Raw genomic sequence first — 26,096 nt, 5'->3', positions numbered from 1 at the left:
CCGCGAAGTTTCTCTACAAAGCGACGCCGGTACTGCGGAGTGGCTGAAGGCAATCATATTCAAAAACTTCGAACGCAGCGGAAACTACGGATGACAGCTAACACGATAAGACTATTTCGTCTGATACTTGAAACTGAGCTCACATTTTTAAATCATAGCTGAAGCACCCAGCTGTTGAAATAAGGTGCACAGACGAATGAGATTTATATTGTAAGATTAGTGAACATAAACCATGACGGCTGGGGAACTTCAATACAAGTGTTTCTGTTTAGAAGTTGAATATCCACCATGAAGAAATTTAAATCTGCAGATACACTCCTTAATCACAGCACGAGTCCATGGTGGTCGATCTTGTATACAAGCGACGAAATGTGACAGTAGGCAGGGGCTGGGGCCTTAAGAGGCGAGATGCACGAGACGTAGGCTTCGCAGGGCAGGGCAGCTGGAGTGTAGCCTGCTCCACACAAGCGAGGCAAATGGGGATGTTGCTCAAACGGCCCAAGAAAAACGTCCGCAAAATCCTCGTCTCAGCATGCGGGAGGGCCACCCCTAGGTGAAGTCGTATGAGAGTACCTCACCTTTGCGGGACAAGTTGCTAGGGTAAGCGTTCGCAAGATCCATGGAAAGCCTAATCGGAGCAGCAACCGCTCGGGGAGAAACGTGGGAAATAGGCTGAGTATCTGTTGTTTGCTGGAACTTCCGTGGCGGCCGTTATGAGCCGTATATATATGTGGGGCGGGTGAATTTTTGTAGAAACAGGCCTGTTTCTGGAGGCGGGCTTCACAACGCTGATAGGCTATAGTTAATCAAATATACTGAGTTGTTGCTTACTGTTCTAGCATTGGGGCAGGAGAGCTGGCAGGCCTGCAATTTCTCGCATCTGCGGCTTCGCTGATGGAAACAAGTAGCGTCCAAACCGGCTTTGTAAAAGAGTTGAATTGAGCTTGATCATCAATAGAACGTGCTGTTGGGCTAGTTGGGACATACAGATTGGGAGGCTTAGCGCTAAGCCTCCTAAAGGGCTTGATGAACCGTTGGTGGCCTAAAAATGAATCAGGCAAATATGCGGGTCATTTTGATTGCTGCAAGGCCGGATCTAAGACAAATACGACTAAAATAGTGTTGGTATTCGCATGCTTTGACCAGAAAGGCAGATAGGGTAGATTGCCAAGCGGCGACGGGACCCACTGCTGACCTCGGTAATAAATGCTTCTTCGTTAGGGGGCACTGTGACGCCGAACTGCTTGCACCCACAATTAGTGCTATCAAGAGCGTGCTCCAGGCTGACAGCTTGGAGGTGAAAATCAGGGTAACCAGACAGAACAGTAATGTCATCCACAGTATGTTGCTGTAGATGTACTTAAATGCGCTGAAACTCCAGAAAAGTCTTATTATCGCCATATAAAATAGCGAAGGTGCGAGGACTTAACCCTGAGACATACAACCGCGGTGCTAGAAAGAGCGGATAAAAGCCTCACTGGAAGAGATGGAGACGCGGTAATTTTTAGGTATGAGAAGACGACATCACGCCGGTGTGAAGAAAGCTGAAAGAAATGAAAAACTTTGAAGAGCGCGGCGGGTACCAGGTTATCGTATACTTTAGAAACGTTCATACCTTGCACTGAATGAGCACGGCGGGATTGACCGCCCCTGAGGCTGTAAAGCTTGTGTAACGCTTGTAATGAGGCTTCCCAAAGGAAAACTTAGTTCATGTCTTAATAGAAGGTTTAGCCGTTGCGACACTGAGGATAGAGGCCAGGCCCATAATCTTTGTAAGAGGGACAGCATGGTAATCGGCCGGGTTTTAAAATTTTACTTTTATTTTATGGCTACCATGAAAGGGGATGATGAATTTCCCATGGTGGAAAACAAGGTGAATTGAGGCGGCAGGGCACGTTCTTGTCACAGTAGGTGCGGTTTTCTGTAGCTAATGAGTCGGAAGAGCACGTTCCGCACACTGTTTCCGCACTGCGATGCAAGTCTCTGTGCCTATGCGTTCATTTGTAGGTTCGTCATCCGCTCTTGTGACATTTTTTGGCTCTTGCATCAGTGAAGATTGAGTTCCAGCATCAATAGGGCAACTGTCATCGCCATGGTGCGTTGTAGGGACAGATGGCGCTTTGGAGGGGCATTCGCGCGAGCTACTGTTTCTGAATCAACGCTTGCTTGCCTGATTTGTGGAGGCCTGGCGTCCGCGGAATGCTCCGCATGAACTGGAGGTTGTGTTTAGTCCCTGTTTACAAGTGAGGTGGTTGATTAGTCCTTCGTGAGTGCGCCAGGAACTTAAGGGTGTCGATGGCAATCGCGAGAGCCAGAGAGGAATAGGTGTCGCGGAATATCGCTTCAGTGCACAGCTGAGGTGAGCACATGTCTGAATGGCAGCAGGACGGAATCCTTGTTTTGGGGCAGGAATAAAAGTAAAGCTGCATTTACAGCTCTCAAGAGCTAAAGCTTGGGCCAGTTGGTACAAAACTTTGAAACGAAAATAAGAGCTTGTCAGAGGACGACAAGAGTTTGTTGGCCTTTCCCTTCCCTTCAGGGACGCTGTTGTTGTTATATCATAGTTATACAACCCTTCTATACTTAAGTTCATTGTGTTTGTGGAAACACTTGAAAGTGCATTACGGGCAGGGTAGACCTGTGAGATGTGTAAGCCACTTGTTTTCCGAAGCGAATCCTCTAAATCCAAAACGAGTAATGTAATAGACGTTACGCATCCGAAATATCTTTTAGTCGACACTTTTGTGAAGAGCACATAGTCATGTAATATTGCTGGTTACCCTTGTCGCTTTCTGCCGTTGGAACCGCAGAAAACAAGTTTACTTAGGAAGTGCGCTTTTGCATGGAATTGTCAAGTGTACCAACTCTAGTACGTGACTTCGAGATCAGGTATGGAAAATTTTGTTCCCAAAGCAGTCGCTAATGATGCGCGAGGAAATCTCCTACATGAAAAAAAGTTGGTTTCTACTTTAGTGCATTGGTTAGCGTTTTATTGTTTCACTTTATATTCTGAAATGCCTCTGATGCGGAACTTGCTACATGTCGTCGCTAACGCTGAGGTATTAACAGGGAGACTTGAGACAACGACGACAAGCTACATGTATACAATTTGAATCGAAGCTTCCACCCTTGCATCGACACTTAGCATGCCAAATGCCACGCCAGCGTTGCGCTGTCGCCCCCATCACGGTTGAACATCTACGCATGGCACGGTGAAGGGCAATGACGAGCACAACTCACTCGTCCATCAGCCCCTTTAGCACGAGATTCGGGCCCGTGCCGGTGAGAGATCCGGTTCCTCCGATGTTGGCAGCGTAAGCCACGGACAGCAGCATAGTAGTGCGGAGAACCCTCCGACGGGATCCAGTCCTGGGTTTTGTAGTATTTACAGGTAGTGACCAAAGGGCATGGGAATAAAAATAATTGCAGAGTGTTTGCATAGAAATATAAGTATGAGGCTTTCCGCCTAACTTTGTGTATTTAACTTTGATAGCAGCAGCAGTTACGGTTGCAGACACTGCATCTGAGCACAAAAGTTTTCATCGACCTAAAGCCACATGTTTGTGGAATATTCAGATCAATTCAATAATTCTGTAGGAAAATAAACGCATGCACACTCTCTACGTATAACTCTTCCAAAATTTGGGCCATCTCATGGTGTAAAAAAATTTCGAATTATCCCACAATTAATTGAATCGATTAGGGTTCTCCTGACAATTATTTACTATATATTCTGGCGGTCAGCAAAGGCCTAACCACCGAGGGTACGTGCTCTCCGCATTTTATTAAAAATACATGTTTGGTATTTGTAAAAATCCCTCAAAGGAAAAAAAAATTCATGTAAGAAGAGGGGGGGGGGGTAAACGTGAGAAAAGTTCAAAAACTGTCCAAACGATGTTTCTATAATGCATCAATCCATCAAATGTTTACTTTCTGCTTAAAATTCACCGCGAGAAAAGGTTGCAAAGCAAAAGCTGCCGTTTTGCGTCTTCCCGGAGCTTCGAGAAACCACCCGGAGTGTCATGCGATAAGAAATAAGCATATTAATGCGTAGCCTTGTTCGCCGCACAACCCCCTCCCTCCCTCCAGAGGCAGCTAGACCATGTACCCTCCTGCTTGTCCACTAAAATGCAGAATATGCGGAACTAGCACTAATCGTCGTTATAGCGTAAATCAACATAATTGATGCCAGCGAATTTTCAAAAACTACAAAATTTCGTTATAAAGAACTCACACTCTCGACAAGCGGCATAACAATGGTATGCATTAGTTTAGAATTCTCTGATTTCTCGCCGGTTTTTTCGCTTTATATTGGTGAAGTAGCCCAAAAAGAACGTTCTATCATAAATACAACAAAATCTATGCCCAAGAAATTTTGATACTGCGTGAATTAAAAAATAAAAATAGTTCGTTAAACAAGCACCAATTAAGTCTCCATTTCAGGACATTGCTATCTCGCACTGTAAGAATGTAAGCTTGTTTTATTGGAAGCCAGTTCAGTATTTTCGCAGCATGTACTGTTTTCTTATATTCCTACATTTCTGCGTCCAGCAAATGAACTAATAAAAACAGCAAAATACTTAGCCGTTCACATCTACTCTTACTCGAATTCTGCTGTCTGAACAGTTCCTGTGGAAGTTGTCTCGTCGCTGTCAGGTACGTAAGCTTGGTTACTGTGACCTTCAAGGTCCAGACCTGTAAAATGAAAAAACCAAACGGGCAATGTGCGTACACACCCGTGTTCTAGAACTGCGAACTTCGGAAGAGCACACTACTACATGGAGAGGCAGTGTGACCTACTTTGGGAGTCAGAACTGTACATTTGGTCTACGATCGCCATGACTATGGGCGCCATGATGGAAGTAGCGGCAGTATTGGGAATCCACATGGACAAAAATGCGGTCACCAGCATGAAGCCCAACAAAAGCCTGCAAGAAATAAGGAAATGCATTAAATAACAACGCGCCAAACCAGACCAAAACGCTGGGCAAGCAACTAAACTACTAAAATTGAAAACCAATAGAAAAGTAAGCCTCAGAAAGAGATAAAAACTAAAAAACTGGCAGCATCTCCACTCCGTGGATGATGGCGACGGTGCGGAGTACGGGAACGCGAAATGACATCCAAGTTGCGCCCCGAGTGACATCCGATTTGCGCCCCGACCGTCATTCGATTTGAGCCGTGAGTTGCACTTTGATTATTCCCGAAATGTAACTGTAGCTCACGGCTGAAATCGAATTTCGCTTAAAGGGGCCCTGAAAGGCGTTTTGAGCACACTAAATGAAGTAGCGCAATCGTTAGATTGGGTCGTCAAGGTCATCTGGGTCAAGTATTACTCTTTTACGCGCAGCGGAAAGCTCACACTTTTGTTGCAAAGTTTGTCGCTTTTTTCTCACCCTTTCCTTCATGTTTTTGGACGCCGCCATCTTCACATGTCTACATCATCGATTCCCAGATGTTCGTCATGAGCTAGACATCCTGCTATCGGGCGGCTTTTTCACGCACTTCCGGCAAAGAGATGAGTCGTCTGCTCAGCGTCGGCTCGCCGGCTGATCGGCCAGCGGAGTGCGGAGTGCTTGGACATTTTACGACAAACGAAACAAGTGTAAACAAATGCTTAACCGTTTGTATTGAATGCAACAGGGCCATAACACGACATGCATATTCTCTTACCTGAGTACGTTCCATAAAGAAAGCGTTAAAGCCCCGTGGCACTTCTTTCTTGCAATCGCAGAGAACGCCCTGAGCCAAATGCCCGGGTTTGAGGCATACATTTTATTCAACTTCCAAACAATCCAGAGATGCGTTTCGAACGAACACAACGTCACAACATGCGTTGCAAGTCCGAACCGCGATTGACAGACGGTTGCCTCCTCCTGCCCCTCGTAAATTCGGCACTCACCTCGCGCGCAGTTTGCGGGGACGAACAGCAAGTCACTTAACTCTGGCGCACAAGCCGAGATGGCTTTTAGCCACGCACACTGCACATACCCATGCGAGGTTGAGTCGTACGCCGCTGGAGAAAGATAATCCAGACCATGGGAAGCACTATCCACCCGCAGAAGCACAACGTCGCATTTCATCGCGAAACAAAGGCGTCCGCAACACACACACCATCGCCTCCTGTAATGCCAAACGCATCTCTCACTTCCAAATGGGAGTGAGTAGTATGCCTGCAGTGCCCATATGCCGCGAGGTGGGGCCCCAAGCTGAACCGGGATCACGCAACCGTAACTGACTTCTAGAGCGGTTTGTGCCTTGTTGCCAGGGCAACCGATGTTTGATATTGTCAAAGACCATCGCTAGAAAGCTCAGAGCCGCGGCGGAGCATGTTTTGCCAACGTTGCCGCTCTCCACCACGCGTCGCCCCAAGCTGAACTGGTCACATGATTGAAGCGTTTTGTGCACGGGTTCTGTATCGGTTTAAAATGTCTTTTTCACACGCCGCCGGCAGGAATTACCACCACCACAAAATAAGACCCGGCACCAACGGGGCCACATCTGATACGGCGCTTTTTGGGTAAACAGTGCGCGGTGCATGAGGGACCGAGCGCACGGTCCTCCCCGAGCGGCTGCGAGTCCGCAGACGATTAAAAGTCACGTGCTGCCCTGCAGCAACGCACATCGCGAAAGGGCAAGGCCAGGCCGCCGCGCAAATGCGGCCAGATTTTTCATTCGCTTTTCCAGCCTTGAGCGGAGTGAGGGATTCAAGGTGTCAACAAAGCTTGCCCGTAGCAGACGGCAGTATGAGCAGCTCGATAGCGGAAGTACGTCACCGCCGAGGAGCGCAGCATCACGGGAGGGAAGGCTGACGCGCCGTCAACAGCGGAGAGTAAGTTGAAAGGAGGAGGAAACGCGGCGCGACGATAATGCGCGGTTTTTGATTTATGATTTCTCAGCTAATACTCATCGCTTCAACAAAATTCTTGCGGGAGGAGATTGCTAATACATTGTTTTATTTGGTTACATGTACATCCATGCATCGGCGGAAGGTATTTCAGGACCCCTTTAATTTTCGCTTCATGGTGGTGTGCGCACGGCTGGACGCGGACGGACACTTCGAGGTCCAAAGGTACTCCTCACCGTTACAGGCGATAGAGTAAGCCGTTTGAATCTCGGGTACTAACTCACTGTCGTATCCCAATGGGTAAGACGATTGACACTAACTCTGCCTGGTCTATCAAATACAGGCTCGAATCCTGCCGGTGCCTGTGTGATTTTTTGCGATTGTAAATGCTATGCGCACGGACGCGGACGGCGATTGTGCGGTCATAAGGTACTCCGCACCTAATATTCCTTTCGAGCAGTTAGTTATTGGCGGCCTAATTGTACAAGCGTTCATAGTGCGAATCTCGGTGGGCCTTATAGTTGTCGTGGCTTTGCACATTGATTACAAGTGCGCATAGGGAGCGCGCACCAGAAGACCTCAGGCACCTCTATTTGAGGCGGTGCCTCGCAGCCAACGATCAAGCATACTGCCATAGCGCTGTCTTCACTCAAAATCATGTCAGCAGCGAACTTCCCCTTTTTTGTGGATGCGTACGCCCCACTCCCTCAAGATTAAACAGGGCCTGGAATATCAGAGCTAGCCACGGGTCTCCGGAACACAAAGGATCCGTCGGCGATGAGGGTATCGGGAGTTCGCAAACAACATTGTCGCAGCAGCATTACCCGCTGCAGGGTTTTGTTGTAACGGTGTTTCAGCGGTGTGTGGCATTAATGTTTAGCGTACCTTAAAATTATCGACGGGTGCATTGGAGACCCAGCACACCCTTCTGTAGTGATGCGCAATGCTCTTTAGAGCCTGTTCCTTTACGTGGCTTCCTGTCACTAGTTAATGTAGGTGAGTTTATTTCGCGGGTACGTACACGGATGGGAGTGCACCGTGAGGCATTTTATTCGTGCAATCTATGTTAGCGAAAAACAACCCCCAGTGGCGACTTGCTGCTCGTAATAAGAGCTAATTAAACGCTAGTACAGTTCTTTTCATGCATAAAAAGATAAATATAAAGGAAGTGTCAGTTACTCAGCATGAGCTTTAACCACATGCCCTGAAATCATACGTGAAATACTTAAACCTGCCACATCGGGACCATACGGCACCTACCGACTTTATAACTCTCCTAAAATAAACCCACAGTGGGCCGGCCACCTATGCTTCAGCGATAAATTTAAATGCTGCTCTCAAGCTAAAGCTAAGTACCCGGGCAGTAAAACGGTCTGAGCCAAAGCATGGCAAATCATCAGTGGACAATGTGTCCGAGCTTGGCAGTACCTCGGCCGCCATTATTGGCTGGTGTATGGGAAAGGTGACACGCCAACAATTGGAAAAGCTCTGGAATGTCACTATTGGACAATGTTTGGCAAAGCATATTCCCGTGATAATGCCTATGCGTGCACGCCATGCTACTTTATGCAAATTCCTGGCCTTCAGGGCAGTCCTTAAGGCCGATGCCTATTCTATGAGCTCCCTCGCGGCCCTATTTCTGCGTTATACATATCTTTACACAGAAATTTGTTGTACCCATTCAACATTTTTATGTACACTGATATTCCGAAAGATAAATCAGGTGCTGACGATAATGATAGGCGCTGACCATAATGATATTCTATGGAATAAACAAGTTCCTCAACAAAATTTTCGATGATTTGAGGTGCAGGCGTTGAAGGAGCACCACAACGCACCAGCTCTGTATAGTTACTTTTTTGTTACGCAGATATCACACATTCATTACCACAGAAACAATGCTGAAAATGGTAAGAATAACAAATAATTTTCTTCAATAAAAACTTTACATTAAAGAGAGAGTGACAGATAATAGCAACTATAATGAAAGCGAAACAAAAGCAAAATAGTGTACAAAAATTAAAAAGGCTAACACTAAGACTTGCAGTTATAAATTCAAGTCTTAGGGTTGAGCGTATTCCAACAGTAAAGCAGAATAAGGACTGTCGCAGAACTCACCTAACATTGCTTGTGCCAACAATGAGTAAAGATTTCAGCGCTATTCTTTGGTGCAAGTTGCTCGTCTCAACGGCGCCAGCCATAACCAGTGAACACAATCCGAACATTCCGATGTCCTGGAGGTTGTTGAGAGAACACATTTTTGCATAAGATGTTTGGCTCTAAATCTGTACACAGTCTTCTCAACATAGCTAATAGAGCGAATGCGTACATACAGAGCAACAGGGCAACATACAGGGCGTACATACATAGATACAGCCATACGTACAGCCACACAGGGCAATCGCTTGACATCCCATTGTGACTGACAAAATTCAGAAAGAAATATGAATACCGCAAATGCATAAAACCTGGTGTTATGTAACTGCAAGTATTTCTGCATTCGTTTTTCGTTAGGGCGAAAACTCGAGTTCGAGGCATTTTATCTCGAATAAAGAGAATTAACTGTAGTTTGGCAGACAATGTAGGGCCAATAGGTGACAGCCGGTGCACCACAAGAGCGGCACATTGGATAACGAGAGGCGGAACGATGAGCTCGGTAACTGAACAAAGGGATGAGAGGAGGAAATTTGGAGGAAGGGATGGGTTCCGACAGCGGAGGTTGCAAGTCTAGTGCAGATAGCAGATACCTTCGTCATACAGTGGACATAAATAGGGTTCTTTGAGTGAGTGAGTGAGTGAGTGAGTGAGTGAGTGAGTGAGTAGCGCGAGTGTAAGATATTGCATCATCTCAATAATTTCAGCTTTTCAAAAACTAATATTCGCTCAACATGCTCTTCATACAAGGGGTGGCGGTATAGGTGCCACAAAATACACATCCGCACTATGCGGCACGGACCACCGATTGCTTCTGAAACGGCCTTATAACGTTTAGCGCAACGCCACATCACACCGAACAGCCATTTGTTAGAGATAGGGGCAGTCCGCACACTCGAAATCGTACTCGTAACTTGAAACACGCGGATGAAAACCGTCCACAACCCGTGCATCTCATTCTATTACAAAAACACGCCGTCACAATCCCATACCCCTCCCCCACCCACACACACACCTTGATACGCCAGATTCTCCATTGGCCGTTGCTAGACAGACTACCGATTTGCTCACGGTGAGCGGCGACAGTAGCATACAAAGAATGACCTGATTTGGCCCTGCTTCCCTGTTGATCAGTCAGAGCCCTTTTATTGCTGTGAAAATGGAAGACCGGTGAACCTGCGTTGGTGGATAACTATTTTTAGTTCTACAATGTGACCGACTATATTGATTGATTGAACAAGTACGCGCAATATGGTATGAACATTTCTAAATTATTTTTCATATTAATTGTCATTGCGGGATAGGTCGATAAAACAAGAGCTACTGCTGTTTTGTGTAACCATAATCCCCCCGTGGACGGTCGGGCATTGACAGTCGACGGGAATCCTGTAAAGTCTACAACTTCACTGTGAAGTAATTATGACAAGTGAGTGAGACATGCTGGACACACACACACACACATACACACACGCACGCGCACGCACGCATCCACACACACAGACACATACGCACACGCACGCACGGGCATGTGCACGCGCGCGCACCCACCCACACACACACACAAGCACGCACGCACACACGCACACACGCATGTGCACGCGTGTACGCACACACACACGGACACACACACACACACGCACACATACACACACACCCACGCACGACCGCACGCGGACACAAGCAGTAGAAGAAACTTCCCGAGGAGCCGCAAGAAATACTTGAGAAAATCGCCCCAACCCAGAAACTGAAGTTCCTAACAAGGGTCACTGTAGCACAGCTCTGAAACCTATATAAGCGTGCGTGCTTCTGGGTTGTACGCTACTCAGATGAAGACTGGTCCTCCAGTCGAAACGTCAGTAAACCACTGTTGTTGTTTTTAATCGTGAGTCAACCCTTTTCTCAAATATATATTGCACAGTGAGCTAGCAACCGAACAGGAAATAGGTAAGTTTCCATAAATCAGAAAGGGTTAAATGTTCCTAAGTTTGGGGGAGGTGGGGGACGGTTGCTTGTTCACTGTGCAATGCTCTCTTGTGCACTGCATCTATTCCCTCAATCCGCGGCGGGCACACCCAAAATAAAATACAGTCTCCGTACATGCCTGTATGGATCCGTCCGAACCAGTCTCCCCACTCACGAAATAGCTGATTGTATACTTTTCCCTTATTTTTGAAGCCGCGATTGTCCAGTCTTCTGCACTGTTTGAACTTGCAGCCCACGCCAGGTACGTTGCCCCGTCGTGGTGCAAACTTGAGAGCTGCCTTGTTAATACGACCCCTTTCTCTCTCTCTCTCTCTCTCTCTCTCTCTCTCTCTCTCTCTCTCTCTCTCTCTCTCTCTCTCTCTCTCTCCTTTCTTTTTTGTTGTGGTTGTTTAGCCATGGGCATTGCCCGACTGCATGCACACTCTTCGTACCCGAAAAATTTCCGCTCCTTCTAACAGGTTTCCGCAAAGCTATAAGAAATGTGTTGCAAATGTTTGTGACAGCAAAATCATGTACCTGTACTCTGATGAATGCAAGTCCCGTTGCCGCTACGTGAGTGAGCCTTCTTTGTTATTGTTCTTGCTTTGTACCCGACTTTTTACTTATACCAATTTCTGCGCGCTCTGTGAGTTTAATATATATATATATATATATATATATATATATATATATATATATATATTTTTTTTTTCTCGACTTATATTTTCGCTTATTTATCAATGAATCAAAGAAACGTGACAAGCACACGTCATTCGGCCCTATTATATATTTCGAAAAAAAAAAAAAAAAAAAGCCGAATAGCACTGGCAATGACGACTGCAACCTTGATATGTATCTTTACCGAGTCCCTCGTCCCGTATCTCTCTGTTCTGCTACATGCATTACGAGGCACTGGCTCCAGCAGTTCGGATATGCCAATTGCTAACCCCGACCTCCGACCACGTTCTACGTGGCGGCCGCTGGGAAAGAAGACGTTCTACGTCTCCCGCGGTAGTCGAGGGGCGGCGCTAGTTGACCGGCCTCAGAGCTCTTGTAAATATAAACCCCCGCTTTAAAGTCGAGAGAGAAGCCGCTGTGGGGATAGCGTAATTGGTTAACGCACCGCACCGGTTATGCGGAGATGTGGGTTCGAGTCCCGCTCCCGGAAAAACGGCGGATTTTTTCTCGACTTATATTTTCGCTTATTTATCAATGAATCAAAGAAACGTGACAAGCACACGTCATTCGGCCCTATTATATATTTCGAAAAAAAAAAAAAAAAAAAAAAGCCGAATAGCACTGGCAATGACGACTGCAACCTTGATATGTATATATATATATATATATATATATAGCGAATCAAAAAATGGGAAATGTGGGGCTCCGTGAAAATAAGACAGAAAATAAGGGTTGGCAGTCAAGAAAACCTCGGAAAGCAAAGGGGAGGTTGTGGTGGGTCACAGAAAGAGATGAATTTTTTTAGTCGAAAAAAAAAGTGGTGAAAAAATGCCCACCCGGCGGGCATTTTTTCACCACTTTCTTTTCTACTATAAAAATTCTTCATCTCTTTCTATGACCCACCACAACCTCCCCTTTGCTTTCCGAGGTTTTCTTGACTGCCAACCCTTATTTTCTGTCCTATATATATATATATATATATATATATATATATATATATATATATATATATATATATATATATATATATATATATATACATAGATAGGAAATACGGGCTCATTGACGAAATACAGGAAGATAGGTCGGCAGTCTACAACGCCAAAGGAGGAATAGGGGCGTTAGGCTCTTTTTTTACTAGGGTTAGCCAAGGTAACATTTTTAAATATACGTAATAAAGAAAGTAGGAAAGAAAAACACGCGCCCACGTTGGGGACCGAACCCACGCATTTAGATTTGATCTCGAGAGAGAGAGAGAAATGACTTGTATTGATTCGTCCTGCGAGAAAGGTGCGGGTCAGGCCACGCAGGGCTTCGCCGCACCTCGAATGCCTTACCAATTCGGCTATCAGGGCGACTGTGCTCTCCTTCACTTTCTGGGGTATTTATATTTACTTGAACTGTATCTGACGCGTGAGGGTGGTATTCAGAGCCACTCTGACTACATGGGGACAAGGGGACCTTCTTTTCAACCCCCGGGACGTGACTCGAACGTCTACAGCCTGTCATGACCGGCTACCTTGGCATCAAGGCTGCCAGAACCGAGGCTGCCAGAACACGTGAAGGCAGAGGCATCGAACGTCCTTAGCGTCGCTACACATCCATACGCTGTTCCGAAGCCGCTAAGCACCACATAAGACTACGGCTTCGAAGAAATATGTGGAATTAAAATGACCGATATGTACTCACGTTCAGGTAAAACGAAGCCACGGTCTGCGAAGAAAGAATCCCGAAGAAGGGAAACAGGAAGACGGGCATGAGTGACGTGGCGGGCAGCGGGATAACTTCAGTGGACCAGTAGAAGGCCATCCAGAGGAGAACGTAGGCGTACCAGCCAGCCTGGTTTGGAGGTGGGAAGATAGAAAGAAGGAGACGAGCTGAAAACTGCTCTTTCCCCACGCGACCAAACTGAGAACTAGGCTGCTTTAAATCATGTACGTAAAGTCCTATCGAAATACTTTACGTTGGGGGAATATGGTAATCTTAACAAATAGCATAAACTGTACGAACCTCAAACAACCACCCAGAGGAAAGGACAAAAGGACTCCGCCTGTCCTTTCGCCCTCTGCTCCGTCAAATCGTCTGCATTTCGTGCGGCCTTACTTTTTTATGTTACGGCGTGTGCAATGGACCAGGCAGCATAGTTAAGGAACTTCGAGGTGAGCACCCGAGGTAATTTTTATGGATCATTCACTTGGTGTGATCGTAACATCACGAAAATATTTGTCCGTAGGTACATTCATACTGACTGCTTTTCACCAGCAGCCATTACAAAAAATTCCCCGCATTTCCCCGAGGGGAAGAATGTGAAAGTGCGAATGCACGAGTTGAATTTGCGCGGTTCGGTAATGTTCGCGAAAGAGAGATCACACACACACACACAACTACAAAGAAAGAAAGATGCATTTATTCACAGACACCTATTTGTGTTGTCGTTGTACTTGATTGCTAGAGCGGATCTCAGCTTTGAAATTTCGTGTCAGTACCGTCAGTACTCCTTTAAGCGGGTGCATTAGCCCTTCTCACGCCCGATTCCTGGCCAATCCCCCACGTGGGTATGTGCCATGTCAGCGGCCAGGCAGCGCGCGCCCATCTCCCCCCGTTGCTAGGGAAGACGAGGAGCGCGCGCACCCGCAGCTGTTGCTATGCGGACTACGGCGGCGGACGATTCAGGCTCGCTTAAGAAGTGCATTCGCACTTAAAATATTGGGCCGATGATAATGAAAATGACCAGAAGCCGCAAGGAATATATGTACTCAATTCCCGAAACATGAGACTTCTTATCACCGTTTTACTGACCCATCAGAAACAACGCATAATCATCATCACCATGATGGTCAGCTTCGTCCTCGCTGTCGTCGTGGATTAAAAGTTATTGCAGCGTGACTGGAATGGGAAAGGAGTTTAGGGTTGCATTTACGAATGATCCAAGGGCGTAGTTTGGACGTGTGGAGCGAGAATTCGGTGTAATTTATTCGCAATTCACGTTGCGTAGCATAGCATGGGAATGGTATGCAAAACAACAAAAAATTACACCATCTTCCCGTGGGGAACCCTGATGAGGATGCGAAGCATCGTGGCGGTTCCATGTGGTTCCATTGTGTTGCCGTTATGTTGAGTGATGTGGTTTTTACTAGCGCCAGAGGGGATTCCGCGTCCGGGTTCACACCGGTGGCAAAGGCACGCAAGCGCTGTTGTGTTACGGTGAGTAGGCGGTGGTTCTCGAGGCGCCGAAACTCGTCTATCATGTTCTTGTCGATGTTGTCGCTGTGGTAGAATCGGTAGTCTCCGTCAGCTTTGGTGAGGTAAAGGTTGTTGACATTGGTGCACCGGCTGAGAGCAATGTAAAGCCCTCCTCTCCGAAGCTTTGTCTTCTCGTTCTTCTTCTTCTTCGGCGGTTCCCCTACGGGAAGATGACGACGGTGGTTGAACGCGAACCTATCTCGTGATGGATTCTTTGGTTGGCCAATCCCTAGGGGCATCCTGCCACAATCAGCATCAGAGGCACTGCGGACGGGGCTGGTTGAGCTGCAAGGCGCGTGGCGCTTCCCGCCACAGCTTTCCCACGGGAAATTCAGCATCCCCCTCTAAAGTTTTCAGTTCGTCGTTTCCGTTGACGTTCAGCTTCGCGTGCCTTCGTTGTATCAGTAGCTTCTTGACGTAGTTTGAATGTGTCAAGGACATAAGGCGTGTTCGTAGCACTTGTTCCTGTCCCTGGTGTGTAGCATAGTGGGAAGAGCACCACGTACCTCCCGTTGCGACCAGGGGGTCGTGGGATCGAAACCGGGCGCCGCTAACTATTTCTTTTTTTTATAGTGTAGTATCGCGGAGCTGTGGGTGTAAGGAGGAGAGTTGCACATGCGCAGTGAGCGTGTGGACGGCGCCGCCATCAACGACGGAGGACCAGGTGAGCCTAAGAAATGCTCCGCATTTAAAAAAAGCTAGCGCATGGAAGTTTGCGGCGCAGGTTCTTTTGCTCGCGAACAGATGTTTTGTAGCGTGAGCTACACTGGCCAAGGTTGAGCAGTTTCGCGTGGCTCCTGGAGAGTATGCGCCGCATGCGCGAGGAGCAGTGACAGCACACGGCACACAGAACGTTGCTCGCTGTCAGGCGTCTCTCACACACCCCATACGCCCTTCTTCGCCGACCTGTGTTCCGCACGTGGCGGCCCGGCACACGTGATGATCATGCGATGGGTGGTCGGTTGTAGAACCTATGGCTCGTGCGTCGAAGCAATACGGGCGTGCGCCTGTGGAACCCGCTCAGCTCTGGGGCGATTGGTGACGCTGTGCCGGAGTCGCTTGATAAATATACATGTGACACGTAATGCGTATACCGTGTCGGTGTCATTGAAGCAGCAGTAAGCGTGATAATCAAGCTAATCCTAGACAACCAGGAAACTGAGAATAACCAGCTGAACCTTAGCTCACGCTACACATATGCTGGCATAGCCGAGCTAAGCCACTCCTAATTTTTTAGACACACTGCCTAACCAGCGTTTGTCATCGAGTCAGAGTGCACAATATTTTTGTTACTTCTTTCTGCTTTGAAACACCGAGTCATCTGGTGCTGCTTCCACGTCCGCTCCAACGGCAGCAATGAAATCGTCGTTTACTGAACGCAGCCGCACCGAATTTGTAGTAAAGCCACCGTTATGTGCAGAAAAACCAGACGGAGGGCGTGATAGACAAGGATTGGCGCCTGTACTTGGCTTTCACGTCTTTAAATTTAAATTTAGGTTTTTCTTCCACTTAACGGTGTTTTTACACAGAGAATGTGCCAGCTCACACCGATACGTTTTTAAGGCAACAGAGAGATTATAGGGTGCATTGACAACCGCGAAAAGGTGTTGTAGCGAACCTCAGGTCACCCGTGCACGATAGTGCTTTCTGAAAGCAGCAATCATATTTACAGCCTTCGTGCGCTGCTTGACGTACGTATACGTGTGGCTTTGACCCTCCTGTGTGAATAAACACGGGCTGACATGATTCGTTTCCGGGGACTGAATAATGGGGCAGTGAGAATACATACTGCATAAAAGTTGAATTTATACGGAAGAAAGAAAGAGGTGCAGGTAATTTGTGTAGCTCTGATTTTTCTCTTTTTTTGTAGAATACAGGCCAGGGTACATGTGCCGTAAAGTGCCGTCGGGGTAGGAATATGTCAGCAGCTGCTTCGAGAATAGTTAATTCAAATTTTGTAGAGCAGGGATGGCGGGAAGGGCCACAATTGTGCCGGCATTGTGCGAATATATCTGTGCACTTCCTGAGACGCTACGAACGTAGCTCATTGTCTTGGAAATGGCCCGTGTGCAAGCGGGTGTTGCATATGTATTGTAGTGGAAAGTCAGCACCACTTATGACACAATTCAAGTCCTTCATAAAAAAGCGCTTCAAACGACCGCCTATTAAAGTGGAAATGCGGTGCTAATGTCTGTTAAAAGGGCAGCTGTTTAGCAAATTTGTTGTGTCCGCAGTTAAAAATACCAAGAAATTGGCGAGTGCGCGCACGTGAGCGCGGTCAAGCCAAGCATACCCACCTAGGGACGTTGGCCAAGATTGGCCAAAAAAATAAATACTCCAGCCTTAGCCGTAACCGTTGCAACAATTGGTCGGAACGAGAAAGACTCCAGCATGCCCCGTAACCGCGGCAACATTTGCTCGTAACGAGAAATACAGGTTATAGCGTACACCGCTCTAAGGTGATGTCCAATGATTATCAATTCCAAAAAATGAAAGAAGGTCACACCTATAGCAGTAATGACGAAGTAAAAGTCGTTACGGCAGCGAAGAATAAGCAACTCGACAAGTTGTAGGAAACAGCAGCAATACAAGAAAACGATAAAATCAGCAGCTGCCGAGAAAAATGGGAGATATTGAAACAGGAATTCAAAATGGCTACGATGGAGAGGACAACGCTTAAGCGACAAGATAGAGAAGAGGAAAACACTCAGAAATAATCTGTAAGACATGTTCACACTTGAAACCGAAACGCCTGTGGATACAAAGAAGATATCAGAACCATTAAAAATACGCTGGTAGCCATAGATATAGAAATGTATTGGGGAGGGGCCGTGAGGGCGAGGGCCGAAGTGTGTTTGGCCGGCGAAGCACCAACAATGCAAGCGATAAAATACGAAGCACGGCACGTGAGATACAATGTTATCGAGGAAATATTTTGTCGAAGCGTGCTTACCCGTGACAACAAGAACATCAAAAATTTCAAGTGGAAATTTTAGCGCAAAAATTCGACAAAGACACAGAACGATCAGAAGGGACTGAGGCTTATCCTTGAAAACATGAACCAACTAGCCCAACACCATGTTCTATTAACATAAAAAATGCTTATCAAGAGCATTACATATATTTGTTGACCCCACATGTCCAAAAACTGAATCAAGGGGGACTTTCTTGCCGCCATGCCGCGGTTGGACGAAGAGGCGAAAAGCGAGTTAGTGCGGCCGATAACGCTGGGTGGAATTGAGAAGGAAATATCGGAGTAAAAATTAGGGAAGGAGCCAGGACAAGACAGGTTTGGGGCGGAGTTTTATGAAAGGTTTTCAGCTTTCTTATTGTTTATGGTGTTTAACAAGGCGTACGAGTACAAGGCAGTGAAAAAGCCTGTCTTTTTCACGGACACACAAAGTCCTCATCCCCAAATCAGAAGACCATGTTAAGCTTAAGTCGGTTACTGGATACCAGCGAATTTCATTGGCAAATGTATACACCATAAAATAACTATGAAAATCTCGGCGCAGAGTTATACCAACTGTAGTAGGGCCGCACCCGACAAGTGGCATAAAGAATAGAACTATAGTGACAAATATTAATGTTGCGCGCAGTGTGCTGCAGTGTTGTGATATGTTTTGTAAAAGGGTTGCCATGCTTCAAATTTATTTTGAGAAAGCGTGCGACCGAGTGAGCCAAGAGAATATTTTTTTTATGTATTTTGGAGACCCGCCGCGGTGGCTCAGTGGCTAAGGCGTTGCGCTGCTGAGCACGAGGTCGCGGGTTCGATTCCCGGCCGCGGCGGTCGCTTTTCTGATGGAGGCGAAAAGCAAAAACGCCCGTGTGTACGAGATTTCGGCGGCGCACGATAAAGATCCCCAGGTGGTCAAAATTAATCCGGAGCCCTCCACTACGGCGCGCCTCATCGCCTGCGTTGCGTCGGCGCGTTAAACCCTACAATCAATCAATCAAATCAATTTGTATTTTGGAGTATATAAATGTTGGCGATGCGATCATGCAGGGAGTGCGGATGGCGTACTCTGGCTGCTACACGCAACTCATACACAATAAGAACGCCACGGAAAGTACTCCCGTTCTGTCTTCTGTGCGACAAGGTTGTCCCGCATTTCCTCTTCTGTTTGGAATTTGTTTGCAACCTTTTTGTTTAAGAATAATAGTGATAACAGAGTACGTGTTTTTCATTTACGCACAAGCGAAGTGAAGTTACTAATATACGCGGATGGTGTGGCGGTCTTTTGTGAAAACAAGTTGAGTGTGAGTGCAGCCATATCGATAACGAAGAAGTTTTGAAGTGTTCCTGACAGCTGTGTTTATTGGGCGAAATGTGCGGGCTTTTTTCGCGGGAGATGGGGGACAACACCAGCTGTGTTTGAAAACGTATCTTGGTCTTGCACACCAGCGCGTTATCTCGGAGTTCCACTGGATAGCTATCAAAATAGCGGCGACTACGCGGAATCCAAAACGGCTAAATTGCGCGAAACAACTAAGTTAGTGGTCGAACATTGTCGGTTTTTACACGTGCCCCATTATGCAACCTGTTTATGCAGCCTGTTTTTTTTTTTTTGCAAAGCTGTCGTACGTGGAGCAAATACTTTATTGTTCAAGGGTGCACATGCGGCGAATGCACAGAGTATTCGCAGTCTTCATTTGGCCATGGGTGTGGGAGCGCTGCAGTCACAGTGACCTTTTCCGCCTAGTATGAAACGGGGGGGTTGGCCCGAGTGTGCCCCCATCACGAGGTACGGGGACATCCTGGCATGGTACCGCCACAATCGACGGACGAGACCCCCGCCTCACCCTAAACTTTCAAGGAAAGAAGCGGTGCTATACCGCCAACTACAAACCGGGTCTCTCCTGACCCCGGTGCTAGGGGTGCACGTGTGCCCTGAAATCTACGAATCTGATGTGTGCCGTGTGTGTGAGTCAGCTAGAGCAACGATGGCCCACATACTGTGGGACTGTCACCTGCACCCGCATGAGGCTGCCACACAGACGCAGCTCCCCCCGACCATCACGGAAGGCATGCTATCATCCACATATGACTCACAACTCCGGGCCGTCCAGCAAGTGGAGGCAGCCCTCGAACGCCAGATGCCTTTGATCGTGCCTGCGGGATCCGGGCACACCCCGGGACCTGCGGTGCGTGGTCTGGCAGCGGCTAGTACAGCACGCCGACACGACGTCGTGGCCGCGTCTTAGAGGCTCGCCCCTTCGGGGCCGCTCCTAATTGCAGGCATTAATAAAGATTGTTCTGTCTCTCTCTCTTGGCCTGTGCAACGTATTGTTCGTCAACTTGTAAACCAGTTTATGTTTTTGCGGGGTAGACATGATAAAAGCCTTCGCACTGTCATGCAAATTACTCTAGTAAATGCATTGCCTATGTATATCGTTTCTTCTGTAAACGAAAAATGTGGTGTCGTGAAAGGCTACATGAAGGAAATGGTCGAGTCCTTTTGGTTTCTTACGGTGCGGTTTTCAGTAGAATATTTAGCCACTGTTTCGAGAAAAACCTTGACAAGCAATTTGAGGGAGATCCTGTTCCCGCTACCACGTAAATGCGAAATATTTAGTTGCGGTCCTTGGCAGGATGTGTAATCCCGTGTAAGAAATTGCAGTACCAGCATCCGTGAAAGCTTTCTCCTTTAACTTACACACACTAACGCTGCCAGTTAAAACGTGGATGGAGGAGAAGGGTCTGTGTATCGGGTGGTCTAACCTTTGTACATGTATTCGACAGCCGAAACAGTGGAGAATGTTTTCAGAGAGTGCTGGGATGCCGTTTTTTGGGAGGGGGGGGGGGACGTCTTACGGAGAACGTTAAAGAAAGACCTGCCCAATTCTGCGCATGGCATTCGGTTCCCTCCGATTGACCGTGGAGATGATGTCCCATATGATTTGATCATGGCACGGAGGTTACATGCCAACTGGAGGTCCAGAATGGCTGTGCGCCACGCGGACACGAAAGCGCTCACGGTGAGCAAATATTTTGCACCAAATGTTAAGCAACTCTACGAAGTGTACAAGTTACAGGACCCCGAACAGGAATGGCTGCCTATTTTGGAAGAGTTGTGTCGATTGATTGATTGATTGTAGCGTTTAACGCGCCGACGCAACGCAGGCGATGAGGCGCGCCGTAGTGGAGGGCTCCGGATTAATTTTGGCCACCTGGGGATCTTTATCGTGGGCAGAAATCTCGTACACACGGGCGTTTTTGCTTTTCGCCTCCACCAGAAAAGCGGCCGCCGCGGCTGGGAATCGAACCCGTGACCTTGTGCTCAGCCGCGCAACGCCTTAGCCACTGAGCCACCGCGGCAGGTTGGAAGAGTTGTGTACCTTCGATGTTTATGTTAAGTCCTTCCGTCAGACAAAGTTTGGCAGGTGGTTTTTAATTTTTCTTCGACTGTTATTGAGTTTTCTGCAAAGGTAACAAAGAAAAGCCTCGGTAGCGCAGGAGGCCCCGCATCAGTCCCATATTCTGAACGTCGTGAGTTCGAGGCTCACCCGGGGCTGGCGGAGCGTTCTTTGTTTTTATTTTTTAGTGCTCATTAATGTCATCCTTAAGAACTTCACCATCTTCGCTGCTGTAACTAAATTCAGGCGCCGCAGTTTGAAGAGACCTATCATTGGCCTACGCAATCCCTTTAGGCTGTTTACCTAAAACGTAGGATGACGGGACGTCCATATTTTCCGCAAAAGCTGGTGTGATAGTCGCGGTCAACAAGGAGAATGGTATGCTGGTTCGAGTGGATCTTTGCCAGCTATGTCGCTCCATTCCAGACACTTGTGTTCATGTGTAAGTGCATTGTAATCTTTTATCATTGTGGATTGGAAAATTGTTCTCAAGCGTTCAGGTACTCTCCGTGTAGCCAAGAGGGTAATGGCCTGCTGAGCGTGTGTAATGTTAAAGCGTCTGTTCGGTAGTTCCGCTATGGTGATCGCAAAAAGGGTTAAATTCTCGTGTGTAGGAAGTAATGCAATTACAGTAATTGCCCCGGTACTCCATTGCAGCAATTGTTACCTGTGTACTTTTGAACGTCCCGGTGTCGGCGGGTACTGTTGCTTTCATAGTTTTGGAGCTTTCCTCAAGGGAATTTGATCCTGGCTTGTCGCATGTGCTAGCGTAAGTTTGGATGTATACTTGTCAGTAGGGGGAGAGCTTGATATAAAGTCAGGGGCATATACATCGTGGCGTCCAGCATTTTTTTCTGGAGGTGTGCGTATATTTTAGAGCATGACTGGTCCCCATTTTGTTTTTCCCAGGCACGCCTTTTGTGTTAGGACAGTGGCCTGTCGGATTTCTTGAAAGGTATTATAATCCACAATTTACAGGCCCTTGCAGTGATTGCGAAAAAATTACGCCCATATTCCCGCGAGGGAACCCTGGTGTGATGCGACGCATCGGGGGGTTCAATTGGTGTTTCCGTTGGGTTGATTCTCTAAATCGCGTGAAACGTGTTGTGAACGTGTATGATGCATTTCCGTCACACGCGGGTGTTCCTATACGCGGGACGATGGGCGTAATTGTGTCACACCACCCACTGAAGGGACCGTCGCTTCCATCACGTCTTCATCGGAAGAATCAAGTCAAGCACGGAGTAGTCAAAGCAAGGTCACGTCAGTGCGAGAGCGAGCGCTTGACTGAACCGCCGCGGCGCGATACCCGCTTTATATTCACAGCGATTGAAGGAGAGGAGGCAACGGAGAAGAGTCGGGCATGCGCGCACCAGAGCAGTTGTTAACGCAGCGAAGCGCGCGCCAAACAAGCGCGCCAGCTGTGGTATGCTAATGAGCCGGAGTGAGAGTGTTGCACACAGCTGTGGGAGAGAAGAACGGAGGAGGGATGCGGATGGACCACGGTGTAAGAATTACACTGTGGGATGGACGTCGCGACGACGACGCAGGAGGGACAAGCCCGAGAGCAAGAGATGCGTCGCATCTAATAAGGAGGTTTAGGGCAGCCCTGTATGTTGTCCAATTATGTTGTTTATTTGGCCTTCCCAAGTTCAAGTAAGTAATGTCTGGTACTGCAGGCTGCAGGATATCTGGCTCATGATCAGTGCCTGCGCAAGTTTTATCATTTTTCCTGCCATTCCTGCACTTTCCCCGTAAAGGCTTTTTACAATGCGCGTTAAGTGGTCAAAAGTTTCGGGTAATTTTATGACTAATATTGGCTCAGCCACCTCTCTAGGGGATCACATGCTAGCCGATTTTTAGGGTTTTTAAATTTGCCCGCATGCCGCCATTATCGTTTGCCATAGAGAGCTTGCGGAAGAGACACGACCGCAATAATTTTTATATATATTTTTAAATTCTTGCAATTAGATGTCATATATACTCTGTTTCATGTTGGGAAACGTTCTAGTTCGCTTCTGGTAACTGTGCAAGCTTTCTTCGGTGTCTGAGACTGTGGTGTTATTCGTTCGCCTCCTTTTATTCTAGGTGACACAATGTCGGCGCCGCAACCATTTTAGGTCGTCGGCGGGCAGCCATAAGGAAGCTTTGATGGCGGCGTAAGTTGCGAGCACGGCTGGCGACCGTGTATGCTCAGAAACAAACTTTGGGGAGTGCGGGGGGCGGGGCAGGCGTGACGCCTGCTGAAATTGCGGATGCTTTCTTTTGTGGCGGCTGTGGTACCATTGTCTTCCTTTCCACACTTAGGTTGCCGCTCTGAATTGCTGATACCGCCAACGCTCGTATCTGGCTGCCTCAGTTGGCAGTTTCTTGTTACCACTGACGACGGACTTCTGCGGACGCTTGATGAGCACGGCTGATAACCGACGGCTAGCAGCCAAGGCCAAATTGTAAAAACGGGCATAATAACGCTCGCGCGTGAAAATACGCCGAACGCTCCCAAAACGTTGCGCCGAATAATCAAACGGTCACCATACCAGCCACGTACATATCTTACTGATAAATATCGCCACCATTTTGAACTTACCGTTAGTGATTTTCATGCTCACTTCGCAAAAACATCGTTGTTTGCTTATTCGGCGCTCATTCCCTGTTTCTACAGCATTATCCGTTCAGCGTCCCCTGAAATGATTCTTCGCAATACGGCTTGCGAAATCCGCAATATTGGGTTCAGTTTAAAACACAGGAGCGCAAATGGCTTAGATGGTATGTATAGATCAGCAACGTAATTTTGCCGTCATAGAAAATATGTTTTTATTTCAGCTGCGCAGCTACATTGACCACGGTTTTCGTCCAGATAAGGTAAAAATTGCTGGTCATTCTTAAAGTCCAACCCGCTGCTGTGGCTCAGTGATTAAAAGTAGGGGCACAGCACAACACAGACCAAACACAAGAGGAAGAAAGTGACAATCACGAGCTCTGAGAAAAGTGACAAGCACGAGCAGCACTCGTGATTGTCGCTTTCTTCTTTTTGTGCTTGGTCCGTGTTGCGCTGTTCCCCTCTTTGTAATCATGCACCTACTCGCCCAAGCCTTAACCTTTGCAGTGATTATGGCGTGGTGCTGCTGAGCTCAAGAACACTTGTTCAATTCCCGGCTGTGGCGGCAGGTTTTCTGATGGAGGCAAAAAGCGAAACGCCCGTGTGTTCAATATTTCGGCGCACGTCAAAGGTCCCCAGCTGGTCAAAATCAATCCGGAGATCTCCACTACGGCGCGCCTCATCGCCTGTGTTTCGTCGGCGCAGTAAACCCCTACAATCAATCAATCAATCAATCAATCAATCAATCAATCAATCAATCAATCAATCAATCAATCAATCAATCAATCAATCAATCAATCAATCAATCAATCAATCAATCAATCAATCAATCAATCAATCAATCAATCAATCAATCAATCAATCAATCAATCAATCAATCAATCAATCAATCAATTGAACTGCCCTAAATAGAATTTAAAGAAAATGAGGGAAACAGCCCATCGATTTCATTTAACACCAATTAGTCAACTATTAGAAATACCTAACGTGATCATCAAAGCAATTTCAAGGGTTAGTCATGCTTACGTGATAGTATAAAATTCGCAAAAAAGACAGGACGGACAGATCGCGCAGTCCTCCGCGTAGCCCGCCCACAGGGTTCGGGGAAGCGGCTGGTGGGGTGAAGTGATGTGTGAATTACTGGCTTTGTGCTTGGAGCTCGTGTCTAAGCAACGTACTGGCCAAGAGGGGCTTGTTTGGGTAATGCACGACCCCAATGTATGCTGGCTAATAGATGTGAGACAAAGTAACGAGGCCTGGCGGCTATTCAAGACAATGAACGTAGTGAGCACTACGCCAAGGATAGATGTAGCGCTTAATGCACCGAGGTCAATTCAGTATCCTAAGGAAAATCGTCAACGTGAAGTTTAAGTGCTCACGACGTTTCCGAGGACTTGCATATCTTTTATATTACCTTAAAAAATGCGCAAGTTTTCATGTCACTGTGCACGTACAAGTACGAAGCACCGCTTTACGTCGATTGCAATTAATGTATGGGATCGGACAAATTATGTTATTATTTTTAAAGCAAAGCTTTCTATGGCTAGGTATCAGGCAATTTTGTTCTGTGAATCCGAAAAATGCATTGCGGCAAAGCCAACTTCATTGCGAATTTTTAACAGGAGACGGCTGCAATTCTTGCTTTATCAAAACTTCTAAAAACGAGTATTTGAGTCAACAAAAGCTCCTGCATCGTTTCTTTTAGTTGAATTGACTTTTCACAATAAGTTTATTCAGAATGAAGTTGCAAACGTCCGAGGGTTCGCGACTGCTGCCAATGCATCATGTTCAACGAAACAAGTGGGGTTAGAGAAAACAGCTTTAACTCTTATTTTATCAAACTTTTCCCAGCAAAAATAACACGCGAATTGCCAGCTAGGAATACTCTATTTTACCGCTGAGGTTCATGTTCTTCGTACGATTGCTTATTTTGCAATGAATGGGGTCGTGTGCCTTTTAATTTATTTCTGTGCCATTTCTGGTTTGTGTACTAAACATCTTCGCTGGCCACCCACCTTCGCGAACTGAAATGGCTCGTAATTTTTACCGTAAGGAATGGCTGCAACCCTTCAACCCCCAAAACCTGATTAAAATGTCGTGTACTGCGAAATGCTGGGACTTTAAATAAATATTAACAAATAATTCGAAAGCTCCGGTAGTTCCAATGATCACGGTGACCCTTTTATATGCACCCTTTGCGTCCATCTTCGTTTGCGTGAAACACACTCCAACAATAGTTGTCGGCCTACCCACCGT

General features: G+C 47.0%; 1 protein-coding gene across 1 annotated transcript in view; it reads right to left on the bottom strand.

Moving 5' to 3' along the window:
- LOC144175688 (Na(+)/citrate cotransporter-like) overlaps positions 1-26,096 on the bottom strand; it is an 88,108-nt gene that overhangs the window by 38,993 nt on the left and 23,019 nt on the right. The window contains exons 3-7 of the mRNA XM_077704729.1: positions 13,331-13,480; positions 8,966-9,081; positions 4,801-4,928; positions 4,605-4,695; positions 3,241-3,369 (exon numbers count right to left, since the gene is read on the bottom strand). Of these exons, the coding sequence (XP_077560855.1) occupies positions 3,241-3,369; positions 4,605-4,695; positions 4,801-4,928; positions 8,966-9,081; positions 13,331-13,480 (614 nt within the window). The remainder of the gene's footprint in view (positions 1-3,240; positions 3,370-4,604; positions 4,696-4,800; positions 4,929-8,965; positions 9,082-13,330; positions 13,481-26,096) is intronic.

Source organism: Haemaphysalis longicornis, unplaced genomic scaffold (genome assembly GCF_048455015.1).
Source record: "Haemaphysalis longicornis isolate Haplotype H1 unplaced genomic scaffold, Haemaphysalis longicornis Haplotype H1 scaffold_3, whole genome shotgun sequence".
Lineage (NCBI taxonomy): Eukaryota > Metazoa > Arthropoda > Arachnida > Ixodida > Ixodidae > Haemaphysalis > Haemaphysalis longicornis.
The sequence above is the reverse complement of the archived record's forward strand: the minus strand, read 5'-3'. Positions and strand labels throughout refer to the sequence as shown.